General features: G+C 39.9%; 1 protein-coding gene across 10 annotated transcripts in view; it reads left to right on the top strand.

Annotated features, from left to right (window-relative positions):
- CIT (citron rho-interacting serine/threonine kinase) overlaps positions 1-16,709 on the top strand; it is a 195,613-nt gene that overhangs the window by 132,648 nt on the left and 46,256 nt on the right. For 9 of the 10 annotated variants that reach the window (XM_009181812.4, XM_009181811.4, XM_021923019.2 and 6 more), the window contains 3 exons: positions 5,320-5,373; positions 12,410-12,607; positions 13,378-13,571. In XM_009181812.4, coding sequence (XP_009180076.1) covers positions 5,320-5,373; positions 12,410-12,607; positions 13,378-13,571 — 446 coding nt within the window. The remainder of the gene's footprint in view (positions 1-5,319; positions 5,374-12,409; positions 12,608-13,377; positions 13,572-16,709) is intronic. The other variant, XM_009181810.4, reaches the window with a different exon arrangement.

The raw sequence follows: 16,709 nt of genomic DNA, 5'->3' as shown, positions 1-16,709 counted from the left end.
CAGGCTGGAGTGCAGTGGTGCAATGTCAGCGCACTGCAGCCTTGACTCCCACGCTCAAGAGTGATCCTCCCACCTCAGCCTCCCAAGTAGCTGGGAGTATAGGTGCACGCCACATGCCTGGTTAACTTTTGTATATTTTTGTGAAGAAGAGGTTTCACCATGTTTCCAAAGCTGGTCTTGAACTCCTGGGCTCAAGCGATTTGCCTGCCTTGGTCTCTTAAATAAGTGCTGGGATTTACAGACATGAGCCATTAAGCCTGGCTGTCAGACTGTTTTCTTAACAATACTAAGATGTCATTTGACACTTTTCACTGTGTTAATATTTGCACTGATGGTGCAAAAGCAATGTTAGTGTTATTTTAAGAGAAATAAAAAATAAATATTTGAAAAATATCTTAGTCTTAATTTTTTTTTTTTTCTGAGATGGAGTCTCCCTCTGCCTCCCAAGCTGGAGTGCAATGGCGTGATCTCGGCTCACTGAAACCTCCACCTCCTGGGTTCAAGCAATTTTTCTGCCTCAGCCTCCTGAGTAGCTGGGATTGCAGGCGTGCGCCACCGTTCCAAGCTAATTTTTTAATTTTTAGTAGAGATGGGGTTTCACCATGTTGGTCAGGCTAGTCTTGAACTCCTGATTTCGTGATCCACCTGCTTCAGCCTCCCAAAGTGCTGGGATTATAGGTGTGAGCCACTGTGCCTGGCCATCTCAGTCTTAATTTCTAATGTTGCAAGTGTAGGTGAATACTACGTAAACAAGAGCTCTTTGGGATCCTCAGAAATTTTTAAGAGTGTAGGTATTTATTCCCTGTAGCACCTGATATCTAATTAACACTCATACATTTCATTGAGAGCATCCAAAGCTTGTCTTATATGTTTTGCTGTCTTTATGTATATATTCTATTGCATGATCTTTTGCTTTTTTGTGTATTTGTTTTACAACTTATTTCAAAAAAACATAAAGCATATGACTTACCATTTTATTACTGTGACTAGTTCGGTAGTTAAGTGCTTACTGTATGTCTGACATCCACAACAGGGACAGTTCTACATTTTGTATTTATATTTCATAAACAGTAATAAATCAAAAGCCATAATGACTGTAGTTCATTATATTAACCCTTGGAGAGGATTGCTTGACATGATCCAAAGGCCCCATAATGGTTAATTTTAATGGAAATGGATCAGTATTAATGACTGAAATTTCAGACTCCAGTGGGGGAGTTAAATGAGTTTTTAATGGTGCTGTGTCATTTGAAATTTTGCTATTATTAAGAAAGTGCAATAGGGCTTCTGTCCCTGTGTATAAGCCAGTGAGCTTTTTTATGGTCACCACTTATGCTTTGAAGGAGCTAACTCCACTCTCAGCTTCCTGTTTCTGTCTTTGAGAGATTTCACACCAAATGGTCATTTAGAGCAGAGACTGGCAAATTACAGGCCAAATTTTAGTCTGTCACCTGTTTTCTGTAAATGAAGTTTTATTAGAACACATTAGAAACAAACATGCCCGTTTGTTTACCTATTGTTTGTGGCTGCTTTTGCTCTAGAAAGATAGAGTTAAGTAATTCTAACCAAGACTGAATGCTCTGGAAATTTTAAGGAAATTTCCTTATCTGGCATTTTAAGGAAAAAATGTGCTGATTCCTGACCAAGAGTCTATTAACATAAGGGCCTTATTCTTCCTCTAGGACAAATCCTTGCCTTTGGTTTTTGGTGATCATGGAATGCACTAAAGGGGGTTGTGTGGTCCTTGGATCTAGGCTGCTGCTTGGTCACAGATGAGATTTTGACATAGTGCAGATAGCCGTAGTCTTACTTTGGATAAGTAGTATTCTTATCTTAACAAAATAATAAATCTCTCATTATTGCTGGGCAAAAAGCAGATAGAGTTTTAGAAAAACAATTAAGATCTGTTAAATTAGGCCATAGAATATAGGCTAGTTATTTAGGAAGTCAATTCTAAATAATAACTTTTTATTTATAAATCTGTCTGTGATTCTATCTATGCAACTATCTATTTTTTGGTATTTTTTATATTTTTTAATTGATATATCACAGTTGTACATATTTTTGAGATACATATGATATTTCGATACATGCCTACAATGTGTAGTGATCAAATCAGGGTAATTGGGATATCCCTCACCTCAAACATTTATCTTTTCTTTGTATTGAGAACATTATAATTCTCTTCTGGCTATTCTGAGCAACTAATCTATTTTTGGTTTGTTTTATTTTACCGTCTCTCCAGGGCTCTTCATTCGTTTGTGTAGATCCAAATTTCTGGTTGCCATTTTCCATCTGCCAGAAGGACTTCCTTTAACATTTCTTATAGCACAGGTCTGCTGGTGTTAAATTCCTTCAACTTTTGTTATGTTTGAAAAAGTTTTTATATTACCTTCATTTTTTAAGAGATATTTTTGCTGGGTATAGAATTCTGTGTGGACAGGTTTTTTTTAAATTTCAGCACTTTGAAGATATTGCTTTACTGTGTTCTAGCTGTTCATGCCCCCTTCTTCTCCCCATCTTGGTGAGAAATCTTTCTCATTTTTGTTTCTCTTAATGTGACATGTATTTTTCTCTGGCTGTGTTTTTTTTTTTTTTAAATGTTTTCTTTTTGTTTTTGGATTTAAACTGTTTCATTATAGTGTGCTTTAGGTTAATTTTCTTCACATTTCTCATGCTTGGGACTTGTTGAATATTTTGCATCTGTGGGTTTATGGCTTTTGTCAACTTTGGAAAATTTGTGGCCATTATTTCTTCAAATATTTTTTCTGTCTCCTATACTCTTTCTGGGACTCTAATTACATGTACGTTAGGCTACTTGAAGTTGTCTTACAACTCCCTGATGCTCTGCATTTTTTGAAAATGCCTTTTTCTTTTCTCATTGTGTTTCATTTTGGTTTCTACTTCTTGTCTTCCACTTCTTTGTTTCTATTTGTCTTCAAGTTCACTAATCTTTTCTTCTAAAGTATCTAATCTGCCGTTATAAACTTACAATAGTATTTATAGAAAAATAGACATGTTAGAGAAAACATCACAACTCTAAAATATTTGACTTAGTTATCTTATAGGCTTTTTTTTTTTGAGACGGAGTTTCTCCCTGTCACCCAGGCTGGAGTGCAGTGGCGTGATCTCGGCTCACTGTAAGCTCTGCCTTCTGGGTTCACACCATTCTCCTGCCTCAGCCTCCTCAGTAGCTGGGACTACAGGCGCCCGCCACCATGCCCAGCTAATTTTTTGTATTTTTTAGTGGGGACCATCCTTTTAGCCAGGATGGTCTTGATCTCCTCACCTCGTGATCTGCCCACCTCAGCTTCCCAAAGTGCTGGGATTACAGGCGTGAGCCACTGTGCCCGGCCTTTTATAGACCTTCTTATGGAGACTTTTTTTTAAAAAAAAATTAAATAGAAGAAGCACTCTTACATCTGCCCTAAACTGGGTTCTGGGTTCTTATTTGGGTTTTCATGTGTAAGCAAATGGGACCATATCCACTTTGTCTAACAAGTGAAAAGTCTATTAGGGCATTGTTGACTCCTCTTTCCTCTGGGCCACACATCTATCAGTAAGTCCTTTTCCTTATGTTTTCAAAGGAGCTCTCAGTTTCATCCACGTTCTCTGTTTTTGTTTTTGTTTTTTTGCCACCATCCTTCTCCAAGCCACCATCATCTCTCACTTGAATGGCAATAACAATACCTTCAGTGGTTTCCCTACTATGTTCTACCTTTGTTCCATTTTGATCCTCTTCTCCCTATAGCATCTACAGTGATCTTAAAACAACAGTAAAATCCGTCACTTTCTTTCTTAAAATTTTCCATTGGTTTTCAATTAATTGAATTTTGAATGAAACCTAAATTCTTTACTGGACCTTCAAGATTCTTGGTCTCTGCCTTGGTCCTTATCATCATCTTGGGCTACTTTTTTTTCTTCATTGCTGTGCTTTTTCAAAAGTTGACCACAGCCCACAGAATACATTTTATTTGCAATCCAATAGAAGGGAGTATATTTACTGTATTTCACTGATTCTAAGGTATCTGAAATCATGGTGCATATTACAGTCATATACAGACATAAACATGTCATAGTTTGATAGCACTTTTTCTTCCTTAATGTTACATAAAATAGTCATAGGTTTTACAATGGAAAGTACCTTAAATTTGATGAGTTATAGTATCTAAAGCAGAAGTTTCCTATAACAGAGCTCATGTTTACTACTCAAGGCACATTCTGATGTTTTCAATTCTATCTTTTTTATTCTACTTCATTGGATACAACGAACCAAAAATCCCGACTTGTCATGCTTGCTGTTGGATTACAGCTTGCAATTTGAAAAACTCTGCTGTAGCCACTCAGTTTTTTTGGTGGTTGTTGTTCATCAAATGCACCAGACCCTTTCCTGCCTCAGGGTCTTTGCAAATGCTGCTCCTTCTGCCGTCTCCTGTCCATTGCATGGCTGGCTCCTCATCATCCTATAGGTTTCAGCTTGCATGCCACCTCCTCAGAGAAGCCCTCCTTGACCACCCCATCTAAGTAAGTTTCTACCTACCTTTCTTATTCTTTTTTTTTTTTTTTTTAAACTGGTCCCTATTTGTTTTCTTTGTAGCATTTGTCCCAATCTGTAATCACGCACTTATTCATTTCTGATCTTCCCTCACCAGAATGAAGGCACAGGTCATGGGTGCCTATATCCTTCCACAGTGTCAAGCATATAGTATGCGCTAAAAAATAATCCTTGTCAACTGAACAAATGCTGCTGGTTTAAGGCAGCTTTGTCCTGGAGAAAGCCTATATATATTTATTTCAAGGCCGATGTAGAGTTTTCTGAATGTCAGCAGCTTTTAATGAAAAAACAACACACACACAAAGTCCCTTTGTCCTGGCTGTTGTCCTGTGTGTGCATTTCTGTGTGTATGTATGTGTCAGGGAGTAGGCTGGGGAGGAGTTAGTTGGAGGGAAGAGGGAAAATTACTCATCTTTTCAGAATGGGAATAGGACAAATGAAGGAGAGTAAAACTTCATCCTTTATTGCTTTTTTTCCCCCTTTTCTCCTAATAGTCTCTAGATGTTAATATAAATGTTAAAAATATTTGTACAGGGTGTGCATGTGTGGTCTAAAGAGTTAATTGTTATTAACACAGCATTGTGTATTCCTGTAACTTATTTCTGGTGTTGGGGATGATTTGATTAATTCGTTCTTTGAAAAACAGATGCTAGTGCCGCATTCTCAGCTTTCCAGGCAAATTGCTATTCTCTATATTTGACCCGTAGCATGTAGAATTGTATTCTACCCTATGAAAAATTTATAATCAACTTCTTACCTTTTAGGCACATAGAGATGAAATCCAGCGCAAATTTGATGCTCTTCGTAACAGCTGTACTGTGAGTATTAATTAACCAAAGATGATTAAAATAACATGAAACTAACAGAGAAGGAAAAGGGGACAGCTCTTTAAAATATTGGTGACGAGTTTTGATTCGAACTTGCAGCTTGAAGAAGATAATGCAGTCAACCTTATTTGGAGTTTTTGAGCCCTGGATAACCTGTTTTTTTGGGGTTCTTCCAGTTTTGAAAAACTGAAACCATTCTTCCTGTTTGGGGGAAGAGGATAGTTGGAAGGGTCAAAATAATTCTCACTTGTGGAAGCACTAATAGGTTTCAGCAGCTGCAATGAAAATCCCAAGGCAGCTCCCCCTCCTACCCCAATGTAGACGGTTTCATGGCTCTCCCAGCTCAGAGACTCTCCTGTCACCAAGGTAGTTGTATCTGTGAGACTTCTCCAGATTGCTACCCCTGCAGAGGAAGAACCAATGAGCTCTTCTCCTGGAGACCTAGAAATTGTAACTTCCTACCAGGCAGAATTTGGCTTTCTAACATGCAAATTCAAAATCTAGGACTCTTTGGGAGATGTTATTTATATTGAGAGAAATAAATGCTATGAGTGGATAAGCATCTTCCATAGGTTATATAATAGAGTAGGGTCGGTGGGAATTCAGTCTATTTTTGATCAGAGTGAAGGACTGAAATAGGCCCCTTTCAGAAGATGGGGATGTTCTCCTTATTCATGTGCCCTCTCTTTTCTTTGGCCTTTTTGTCACTTTATTACCTTCTTAGTCCTCAGTGATCTTGTCCTTGTTTGTATTATTTGCATTTGTGAATTTCCAGAAACACCTTCCAGCCTCCACACACATACATATTTTATTTTCTTGTTATGAGCTCTTTATTTCCTCTTTAGCTACTATAAATGAGATATTAAGTCCTAACGGTATTTTTTTTCTTAATTTAGGTATAAAATGTATCTAGTAAAGCACATAAAAATGTAGTAATTTTAAGTATACAGCTCAATAAAATTTTTATACAGATAGACAACTAGGTAACCCCAATGTAGATCAAGGTACAGAACTTTCTCAGCCCCTGAAGGCTCCCTCTTGTTCCCTTCCCATCATCATCCTTCACCCAAAGGGTAACCCCTATGCTGACCTCTGATACCATAGTTTAGTCTTGCCTGTTCTTGAATGTCATATAAATGGAATCACAGAGGATGTGCTCTTTGGGGCTTAGCTTTTTTTTTTTTTTTTCGCTTAAATGGTTTGTGAGGTTCCTCCACGTTGCCGTACCTATCAATAATTTGTTCTTTTTTTAATCACTGTATGGTGTTTCTGGTGTATGAATAGAACTACAGTTTGTTTATCCATTCTCCTTGTTGGTAGACATTTGGATTGTTTCCGTAATGGATCAATCTGTTAGGAAACCCTGTTGCACAAAGCCTTTGGTGGCTGTGAGCACTTACTTCTGGTGAGCATTTCCCAAGAATTACTAGGTCATGATATTTGCCTCTGTTTGACTTTAGTGGGGAACTGACAGACCAGTTTTTTGGTCTGCATTTCCTGATATGATGGTGGATTGGGATGGGCCTGCCTTAAAATGTCTGTGGATTTCCTCCATCCCTCCTCCCTTCCTTGAGTAGTTGGGGGGTGACATTCTGGTAGTTTTCTGCCCTAGGATTTTAGTTTCTTGTTGCCTTTCTTTCTTCTTTTACACACGAGTTATTTGCTTATATTACATACGTGTGCGTGAATGATCACTGAATAAAATGTAGATCATTTTATGACTGGAATTTTTTATATTACCATTTTTTCCTTATATAAGCTTGGATTTTTAAAAATGTGTGCATTAGTAATCCTGTTCCATTGATCTGGAGTTCTTTTTTCCTTTTTTAGTCTTTTGGCATAAGAACTTTCTAAAAAACATTTTTTTTACAGTTTTACTGAGGTATAATTGGTGTACTATAATCTGATGCATTTTAAAACGTGTATATAACTGTGAAACAGCAAAACAATCAAAATAATGAATTTTATTATTATTTTGGATAAGATTATCCAAATTTCATTCTTGAGCAATAAAAACAAAATATTTATTGTATTCATCACCCTCAAAAGTTTCCTTATACCCCTTTGTAATTCATCTTGTCCCCCATTTTAAAAATTGAAAGTTCAGTTTTAGTGGAATACACTAGTATGTAGACCGCATTTGGTTACTTTTGCATGTAACTCTAATGCTCTCCAAATTTGCGTTTTCTGGAACGGTGACTTCTGATCTTTGCGTCATTTACCTCTGTGTTCTGTGGCGAAGCCTCTGGGGGCCTTCCCAAGTGTGTGTGTGTGAACCTGAGAGAGATGCCCTCCACCCACATTTCAGCCAGAGCAGCTGGGTAACTTAGTAGTCTAAGCCATGGGCTCTGGAATCAGACAGAGTTCAGATTATAAATTGGCCTCTTAGTAACCTATGCTTATTATCCTACGAAGCCCCTCTTTCTTTGTCTGTAAAATGGAGATGACATTGTATACCCTCAGTTCCAGTCAGTACCCTCATTGATTGTAGGATACGTAATTAATTTAATAACTGCTCTTTGGGGGCTGGGTGAGGGAAGAGAGAGAGCTTCTGGTTCCAGTATACCACGTATCCACATTTCAGACAGTACAACTTACGGAACACTGAGTCATGGGATTTGGTAGTAGTACCTCCCTCATAAGGTTGCTGCGAGAATTAAATGAGATACGTGCAAACTGCTTGCACAGGGCCTGATCCATAGAAAGTGCTAAACAACATTGGTTACTATTAATATTTTTTTATCCTGGGCTTATAATATAATCTTTTGTTTGGAAAATGGCTCTGCTGCTACTTTAAAAAGTTTGAAAACCACTACTTTAGAACAACATTTAGCCACAATAGTAGGTCTCAATTATACTTTTCCAAGTTCAAGACCGCTTTAAAGACACTTCAGAGGAATGTGTTGGAGGTTCCTTTCTTTTTTGGCATTGCTGAAGATTGTCTCCGCTAGGAAATGTCATCTTTGTCATTTAAAAATGAGTTATTATGGGAGTTCCCACAATTCCCATAATAACTCAATTGATAGGAGCTCTCTTCAGCTTTCAAAAAGCTCATGCACAGTAAGATTTTCAAGCTCAGACCATTTCTATATTTTGAAGACATTTAAAAAGGATTTGATTCAATCTGGCACCTAAAACCCTACCTAAGTCTGTTTCAGAGGGGAGTTGGTGGGCAAACATATGACACAGTTTTAATTATGAATCAATCTGTCAGCTATAAGATTAAAAATAAATAATATGCAAATAGCTGCCTTCAGAAGAGAACCAGGCATTAAAATAGGATTTCAGTCCTGTGTCTTTTTAGCCTGATGCTCATTATCTGACTGGTTTCTTCACCCCTAACGTGCCATTGGACATTTACCTGGTAATTTTCCTCTGCTGGTCTTCCAGTTAGGTGTGAGAGGTCCATGTCTTCTTCTCAGAACCATGATAGCATTGAAAAACAACAGATCAGATCAGCCCAAAGTTCTTTCTTTTTTTTCTTTTTGACACTGAGAGTAGATCTTTTTTTTTTTTTTTTTGAGACGGAGTTTCGCTCTTGTTGCCCAGGCTGGAGTACAATGGCACGATCTCCGCTCACCACAACCTCCACCTCCCGGGTTCAAGCGATTCTCCTGCCTCAGCCTTCTGGGTAACTGGGATTACAGGCATGTGCCACCATGCCTGGCTAATTTTGTATTTTCAGTAGAGATGGGGTTTCTCCATGTTGGTCAGACTAGTCTTGAACTCTCAGACTCAGGTGATCCACCCACCTCAGCCTCCCAAAAGTGCTGAGATTACAAGTGTGAGCCACCATGTCCAGCTTAGATCATTTTTTTTAATCTTCCCTTCTTTCTTCGAACTGTACCAAGACCTGTTATCTGTAAAAACAGCATGTAAGAAAGCTCTGCTGGCCCCTGCGTTGTGAAGATATATTGCCCATCTTTTTTTACTGCTAAGATGGAATCAGCCTTTCAGTTTCTCTTTTTTACCCTCTATCTTTGGGGTTAAAAGGTTAACAGACTCATAGTAAACAAATCATTTGACCTTGGTGGAGAGAGAATATACCCAGGACCAGAAAGTAGACCTACCAATTTTCCTTCCATATTCCCTGGATCGAAATCAAGAAGGGTTGTCCTGAATGGTAAATATATTTTACCTGCATTATTTCAGTTTTCAAAGATCTGAATAAAAAAATTGAATAAACACTTCTATCCCTATTTTAGAGAGGCAGTATAGTTTAGGGGGCAAGAATGTAGATTCTTGAGTTTCAGTGTTGGGTTCGAATTCTGGTTTTGTTATTTACTAGCAGTGACCTTGGGCAAGTTACCTAGCATCTCTGTTGCCCCAATTTCCCCATCCATAAAATAGAAATAAAATAATACCTACTTCAAAGGACAGTAGTGAACATTGCCTGTTACTATGCCTTTTTAAAAAAACTCACAAAGACCATTAATTTACTACCTATGTCATAAGTCAGTTTAATATCTGTAAACTCAGTAACATATGTGTGTGTGTGCATGGGTGTGTCCCACATTTAATATCATGACTCCAGCAACTTGAAACAAGGTCACAAGCTAACTGTGTTACGGCTTGGGTAGATAGAATATGTGTATAAAAAGTCCAAATCAATTAAAATGCCTTAAATCTCAGTATGGGTACTTTACAAAAACATGTAACACTTCTCTTGTCAAATGGGCAAAATAGAGATGATGACCAAATATAGAACCAGCAATCACAAACCAGAAATACAATCAGAGCCACAAGAACCCTTGTAGACTGGATGACAACAGGGAAATAGAAAGACCCTTCTTACTCCAATGGGCCCATCTCAACTGAGTGATACCAAATTGCCCTTTTCCAAGTGTTTCTTCTTTAGCATTTTATAATATAATTTTGGGAGAAAAAGAAAAGGTGGCAGAAATGGGCTACTATCACAAATGATAAATTGCATTTTTTTCATGAATCAAAGAAAGCAGGTACCCAAAGTCTTAACTACATCCTTGAATGACAAGTAAATTATTTTGGCAATGATGTGTTTTCAAGTGAGTAGACTTTCTGTAGTCTGGTCTGTTTATTCCCCAAGAGGCTTTTTTTTTTTTTTTTTGAGACGGAGTCTTGCTCTGTCACCCAGGCTGGAGTGCAGTGGTGCAATCTTGGCTCACTGCAAGCTCCGCCTCCTGGGTTTACGCCATTCTCCTGCCTCAGCCTCCCGAGTACCTGGGACTACAGGTGCCTGCCACCACGCCTGGCTACTTTTTTGTATTTTTAGTAGAGACGGGGTTTCACTGTGTTAGCCAGGATGGTCTCGATTTCCTGACCTCGTGTTCACATGATACATTAAGGTCAAATAACATGCAAGAAAATTCAAAACATTAAAAGAGTAAGAGCAGATGAGTAAATATAGTGTTCACTCCCATGTCACAGATGGAGAAACCAACCCAGCAAAGGTCAGATGGCTTATTTGGGGTTCCAGAATCCATTTTATATTTTCCAAGCCAGCCTGCCTGTCTTACTTTTCTTTGGGAAGGAGGTAGGGGGAGGCATAGTAGTTAAATGGAGACATTACGAAAAACATCTTAAGGAATAGGTTTACTACGTACAGGAAGGAGACCAGTTGAACTAGTGGGCATTGTTATTCATTGTTTCTGGTTTCAGGAGATTTAACATGTCACAGAAAGGGAAAGGCAGGGACCCTACAAGTCATAAGTGTCTGCTAGAAATGGCAAATGTGCAGATTTTCCTTATTTGTCTTCCTTGATAAAGAAGGTATCTGAGCTAAGAACCTGACCAGATAACTTTTATTCCCCTTCTTGTAGCTGACAGTGTATCTCAAAACAGTACATTATGAATTAATGTGGCTTTTGACATTAAAAAGCAAATCACTAGACCATTAGACCATACACTAAAAGGTTATCAGCTCAGTTAACAAAATGAAAAGTTGTATCTCTTCTGAGTACATTTGTGGACAAATGTACTTAATTGATGTTCTTTAATTCCATGTGCCTGGGAGATTTTTTTAAAAACTGATAATCAAAGAGGGTTAAAATAGGAAATTAGTCATGAAAGCAATGGCAACATTTCATAAACGAAATCGACTCTAGGTTTGAAAATTGGAAACAATTAATAACTGTAGGCTTAATGGCATTTCCTTTTAATTTCCTTCTTTTTGTTACATAAAATTTAATTTACTGCCTGTGTGCCTCAGTCCAACTATTATTAGAAAATTGCCCTTAAACTTCTAAAGTATTATACATGAAAGCTCTCTGCAAGCAGTAATTCTAAACCTTAGCAAAGAGAATAGGAAAGCTAAATGTTCTGAAATTGAAGTCATTCTGCTACTGAGCAGGAAAGTAACGTAGCAAACCCCGATTAAATCTCTCAATAAAATGACAGTTTCATATACATGGCTTCCCATTGTCTGATAGCCAACTGTATAGTAAAATACGTTAAAGTGATGGTATAGTACAGTATTGTATTTTCAGGGTTTTTCTGAGTTTCCCTTAAGTTTTTTTTCCTTGGTTGTATGAAATTAAATTTATTGCTTGTGATATTATTGAAATAACTCCTGGTGCCCTTCCCTGTCAGTCTTCCTTGATAAGAACTTCATTTTGCTTTCTAAGACTGTGGCCATCTCTAATAATAAGGTCCTAGAGATAGTGTCATGGGCATTTTTAGCTTAATTAGCAGATTGTGATACCAGTCTATTATTAATTTGCATTTTCCTTCCATATTGTATTATTTCTGTCAACTTGATCTCATTCAAAGTCGTCTGTTTCATGCAGTGATTACTTTTGATTGCTTTTGCTATATTTCTTAGATGTGTCCTGAGTTAGAAACTGGGTCTTTTTCTATGACTGCTCGTGTTTAGAGTTAAGTGGGTGGGCGTGGGAGCTTGGACGTGACTCTCAAGCGGCACTCATGTGACTCATGAGCGGCACATTGATTGCCAGTGTCACATGAGTTCAGAAATCCATAGCCCTAGAAGCAAATTTCTCATTTGAAATGAATGTGCTTGGCGTGTAACTGGATTCCTTTCCTCTTTTAGGTAATCACAGACCTGGAGGAGCAGCTAAACCAGCTGACCGAGGATAACGCTGAACTCAACAACCAAAACTTCTACTTGTCCAAACAACTTGATGAGGCTTCCGGCGCCAACGATGAGATTGTACAACTGCGAAGTGAAGTGGACCACCTTCGCCGGGAGATCACAGAACGAGAGATGCAGCTTACCAGCCAGAAGCAAGTAAGGAGGGTTAACAAGGTCATGAGATCCTTGGAGGACTTTTAGAAGAATTTTAGGAGGAGTGCTTGGTGCATTCTCCCAAGGGTTCCAACACTAAACTTCATACCCAACTTCACTGGGCTCTTTTTAGAATCATGTCTTGTTTCTAAGTCTTTAGGGTTTTAAAAATGGCTTTTAAAAGTGTGTAGTTCTTATTAATTTTGATTTTAAAAAATTGGGCCGGTGTGGCAGCTCTTCCCTGTTATCCAGACACTTTGGGAGGTAGAGGTGATAAGATCACTTGAGCCCAGGAGACCCCATCCCTTAAAACAAAAAAGATAAAAATTAGCTGGGCTTGGTGGTGCATGCCAGTAGTTCCAGCTTTTTAGAAAGCTGAGGCGGGAGGAATGCTTGAACCCAGGAGCTCGAGGCTGCAGTGAACTGTGATCATGCCACTGTACTCCAGCCTGGGTGACAGAGCTGGACCCTGCCTCGAAAAAATAAATGTAGATAAAAACAAAATCAAATGCTTTGGGAGATCAACGTAAATGGCTTGATTTTAAGCTTAGTCGCTTCCCCTGGCTTTGCTTTGGGTTCTGCCTCTAAGGTGGCTGCAGCACTGGCCCTTCGTCCATTCTTGCCTGGTCCCCTCGGGCTGCAGAGGAAAAAGACAAGCTGCATTTCAAACTGTAGTTAGAAACTTGTGCTTTTCTGAAACTGACCTGACCAAAGTAATCTCCAGGAAATCCTTGTTTAAAGATAAGGCACAAATCCGTGGTACTGATTTGCAGACGATGGAGGCTCTGAAGACCACGTGTACCATGCTGGAGGAACAGGTCATGGATTTGGAGGCCCTAAACGACGAGCTGCTAGAAAAAGAGCGGCAGTGGGAGGCCTGGAGGAGTGTCCTGGGTGACGAGAAATCCCAGTTTGAGTGTCGGGTTCGAGAGCTGCAGAGGATGTTGGACACCGAGAAACAGAGCAGGTGGGGTTTTGTGTTTGTGGAAAGCTCATGACAGGTGACCGCAGGAGGATCAGCCTGAGAGTTGTGAACAGGGTGATCAGCTTTCCCAGCTGAGACTGAGAAGCTTCCTGGGGCACAAGCCTCCTGGTGCTTAAAACCAGGAGACTCTTGGGCAAACCAGGATGGGGTGGTCACCCTAGTTGTAAACGTAGATAGTGTGAGTTGGATTCTGTGGCTGTGGCTGGTATCTGTTTTCCCCATGCAGAGGCCTGGGCATCAGGGCAAATACCTCTGTTTTCTGTGTAGAAACACTCTCATGAGGTTTCTTATCAGAGTAACCATAGCAAGAACATTACCATTTTAATCCTGGTCATGTGCAGTGCTAGTCTTCCCTCCACCCCAGGATTCCTCAACCTTGGCACTATTGACATGTCAGGCTGGGTCATTCTTTGTTATGGGGGCTGTCCTGTGCATTGTAGGATATTGAGCAGCATCCCTCGTCTCTGCTCACTAGATGCCACCAACAACCCCCTTCCCAAGTTGTGACAACAAGTATGTCTCTGGACATTGCCCCCAGTATTCCCAGTGTCTCCATTTTCCCCAATGGAGAACCACTGCTTTACAAGAATAGTTTAGTGTTTTTTTTTTCCTTTTCTTTGAGACAGAGTCTGACTCTGTCACCCAGGCTGGAGAGCAGTGGCACCATCTCAGTTCACTGCAACCTCCACCTCCAGGGTTCAAGAGATTCTCCTTCCTCAGCCTCCCAAGTAGCTAGGAATACAGGTGCGCGCCACTATGCCCGGCTAATTTTTTTTGTATTTTTAGTAGAGATGGGTTTTCACTGTGTTGGCCAGGCTGGTCTTGAACTCTTGACCTCAAGTAATCCACCTGCCTTGGTCTCCCAGAGTGCTGGGATTACAGGCATGAGCCACCATGCCTGCCTGTTTTTTCTTTTTTTTCCTTTCTTAGTAGGAAGTGATAATAATCAGTTCAGGTAGTGTCGTTCCTCTGCTTTCTCACTTTTGTTTCCACAGTTCACCTAGTATAGATTTCCCTTCCTGCGGGGCCACAGTGGTGCAATTGTGTACTCCATAGCTCTGAGGGTTGCTGGTCACATTGAAGATGTCATAGACTGGAAGAGTTGTTATGACAGATTTACAGCTCATGGCAGGAAACTGTTTTGTTTCTGACAAAATTGGTACGTGATGACGTTTCACAGATGGAAAGAAATGGCCTAGAAGGACGGGTGCCGCTTTCCAGTTTGTACAAAGGCACGATATGGGCTAGTGTGTACCCCGTGACTTCCTGTCTACACAGCTAGTTGGATCCATTTTTCATAACCTTGCTCATGTCACCTTCCTCTGAAACTTACCTTCCTGTGATTCTCTGAACTCCTTAAGCAAGATAAGCTATCCGTAGAAATATCAATCAATGAATTAATCTGTGTCACACTCTTTTGGGTATCTCTCACATTTACTGGGCCATAGTAGGCTCAACTAAATATATCAGATGGATTATGCAAAGTTCAGCTGAGCTTCAAAAGTTTGGAGGTAAAAGATGAGAACCCTTACATTTCAAGAGAAATGGTAGAAACAGTTCCTTTTTGTGGATCCTCCCAGCTTCTACACTCAGGGTATTTGTTGATGTGAGGGACTGCTGTTTAAGTCTCCTGTTCCAGCTTCCTTCTGAATCCTTAGACTCTGCCATCCTCACTATAAGTTCTGGTTGTTTTCTCACAGACCCCTTCCCTCCCGCCCTCAAGTGCAGCTCCTATCCTAGCTGTTTCTAGGGACCTACGGAGATCATTTTTGGGGTAGGATCTGGCTTCAGCATCAAGAAATACATGATCATACATGGAAGGTATAATTATGAACTGTTCTCAGGAAGACTAGCATTAGTCTGCTTTCATTTCATGTCTGCTTTCAGGGCAATTGTGGAAGATCGTGCCTTTCTTTTCTTTTTTTTTTCTTTTTTCTGTTTTGGTATTATGTGGGATACTGAGATGAGTAAAATATAATTGTTAATCCGTGTTCTCAAGAGCCTAAGAGTCTACTGGAAGAGATATGGATTCAGATATTTAGGAGAGATGGGGAGGCCGAAGTGGGTGGATCACTTGAGGTCAGGAGTCTGAGACCAACCTGGCCAACATGGCGAAATCCTGTCTTTACAAAAAATACAAAAATTAGCCGGGTGTGGTGGCATGCGCCTGTAGTCCAAGCTACTTGGGAGGCTGAGGCAGGAGACTTGCTTGATTCTTGGAGGTGGAGGTTGCAGTGAGCTGAGATCGCGCCACTGAACTCCAGCCTGGGCGACAGAGTGAGACTCCATCTCAAATATGTATATATATATTTAGAGAGAAATACAGTTATGCTTTGGATACAGAACAAGGTGACATTGCTTCTGAGAAGAGAAAGTGGAAACAGTTTAATGGAGATCATAGCATTTGAATTTATCCTTGAAGGCTGAGTAAGATTTGAGTTTGCAGAGTAGCAAAGGAGGGGATGGCCAGTGGAGGAGATTGTATAAGCCAAAGTGTGGAAGTAGGAAGCATGATACCTAAATGGGGAAGGGGAAGTGATTTTTTTTTTTTCCCAGTTTGCTTCTGATTTTTCTGTTCTTTAGCATTATTTATGGAGGCACTCAACAGATTCAAGTTTCACTTTCGTTTTTTCTTTCTTTTTTGAGATGGAGTCTTGCTCTGTTGCCCAGGGTGGAGTGCAGTGGCACCATCTTGGCTCACTGCAACCTCTGCCTCCCAAGTTCAAGCAGTTCTTCTGCCTCAGCCTCCTGAGTAGCTGGGATTGCAGGCACGCGCCACCATGCCTGACTAATTTTTTGTATTTGTTGTAGAGATGGGGTTTCACCATGTTGGCCAGGCTGGTCTCGAACTCTTGACCTTAGGTGATCCGCCCACCTCAGCCTCCCAAAGTGTTGGGATTAAGACGTGAGCCACCACACCCAGCCTCAAGTTTCAGTTTCTTGATGAGTGCCCAAAAACATTTAACTTTTTTTTGTTGTTTGTTTGTTTTTTTTTTTGAGATGGAGTCTTGCTCTGTCACCCAGGCTGGAGTGCGGTGGTGTGATCTTGGCTCACTGCAACTTCCACCTCCTGGGTTCAACTGATTCTCCTGCCTCAGCCTCCTGAGTAGCTGGGATTAG

This window comes from Papio anubis, chromosome 9, assembly GCF_008728515.1.
Source record: "Papio anubis isolate 15944 chromosome 9, Panubis1.0, whole genome shotgun sequence".
Classification (NCBI taxonomy): domain Eukaryota; kingdom Metazoa; phylum Chordata; class Mammalia; order Primates; family Cercopithecidae; genus Papio; species Papio anubis.
Note: the sequence above shows the minus strand (reverse complement) of the source record. Positions and strands in the feature narration are given on the sequence as shown.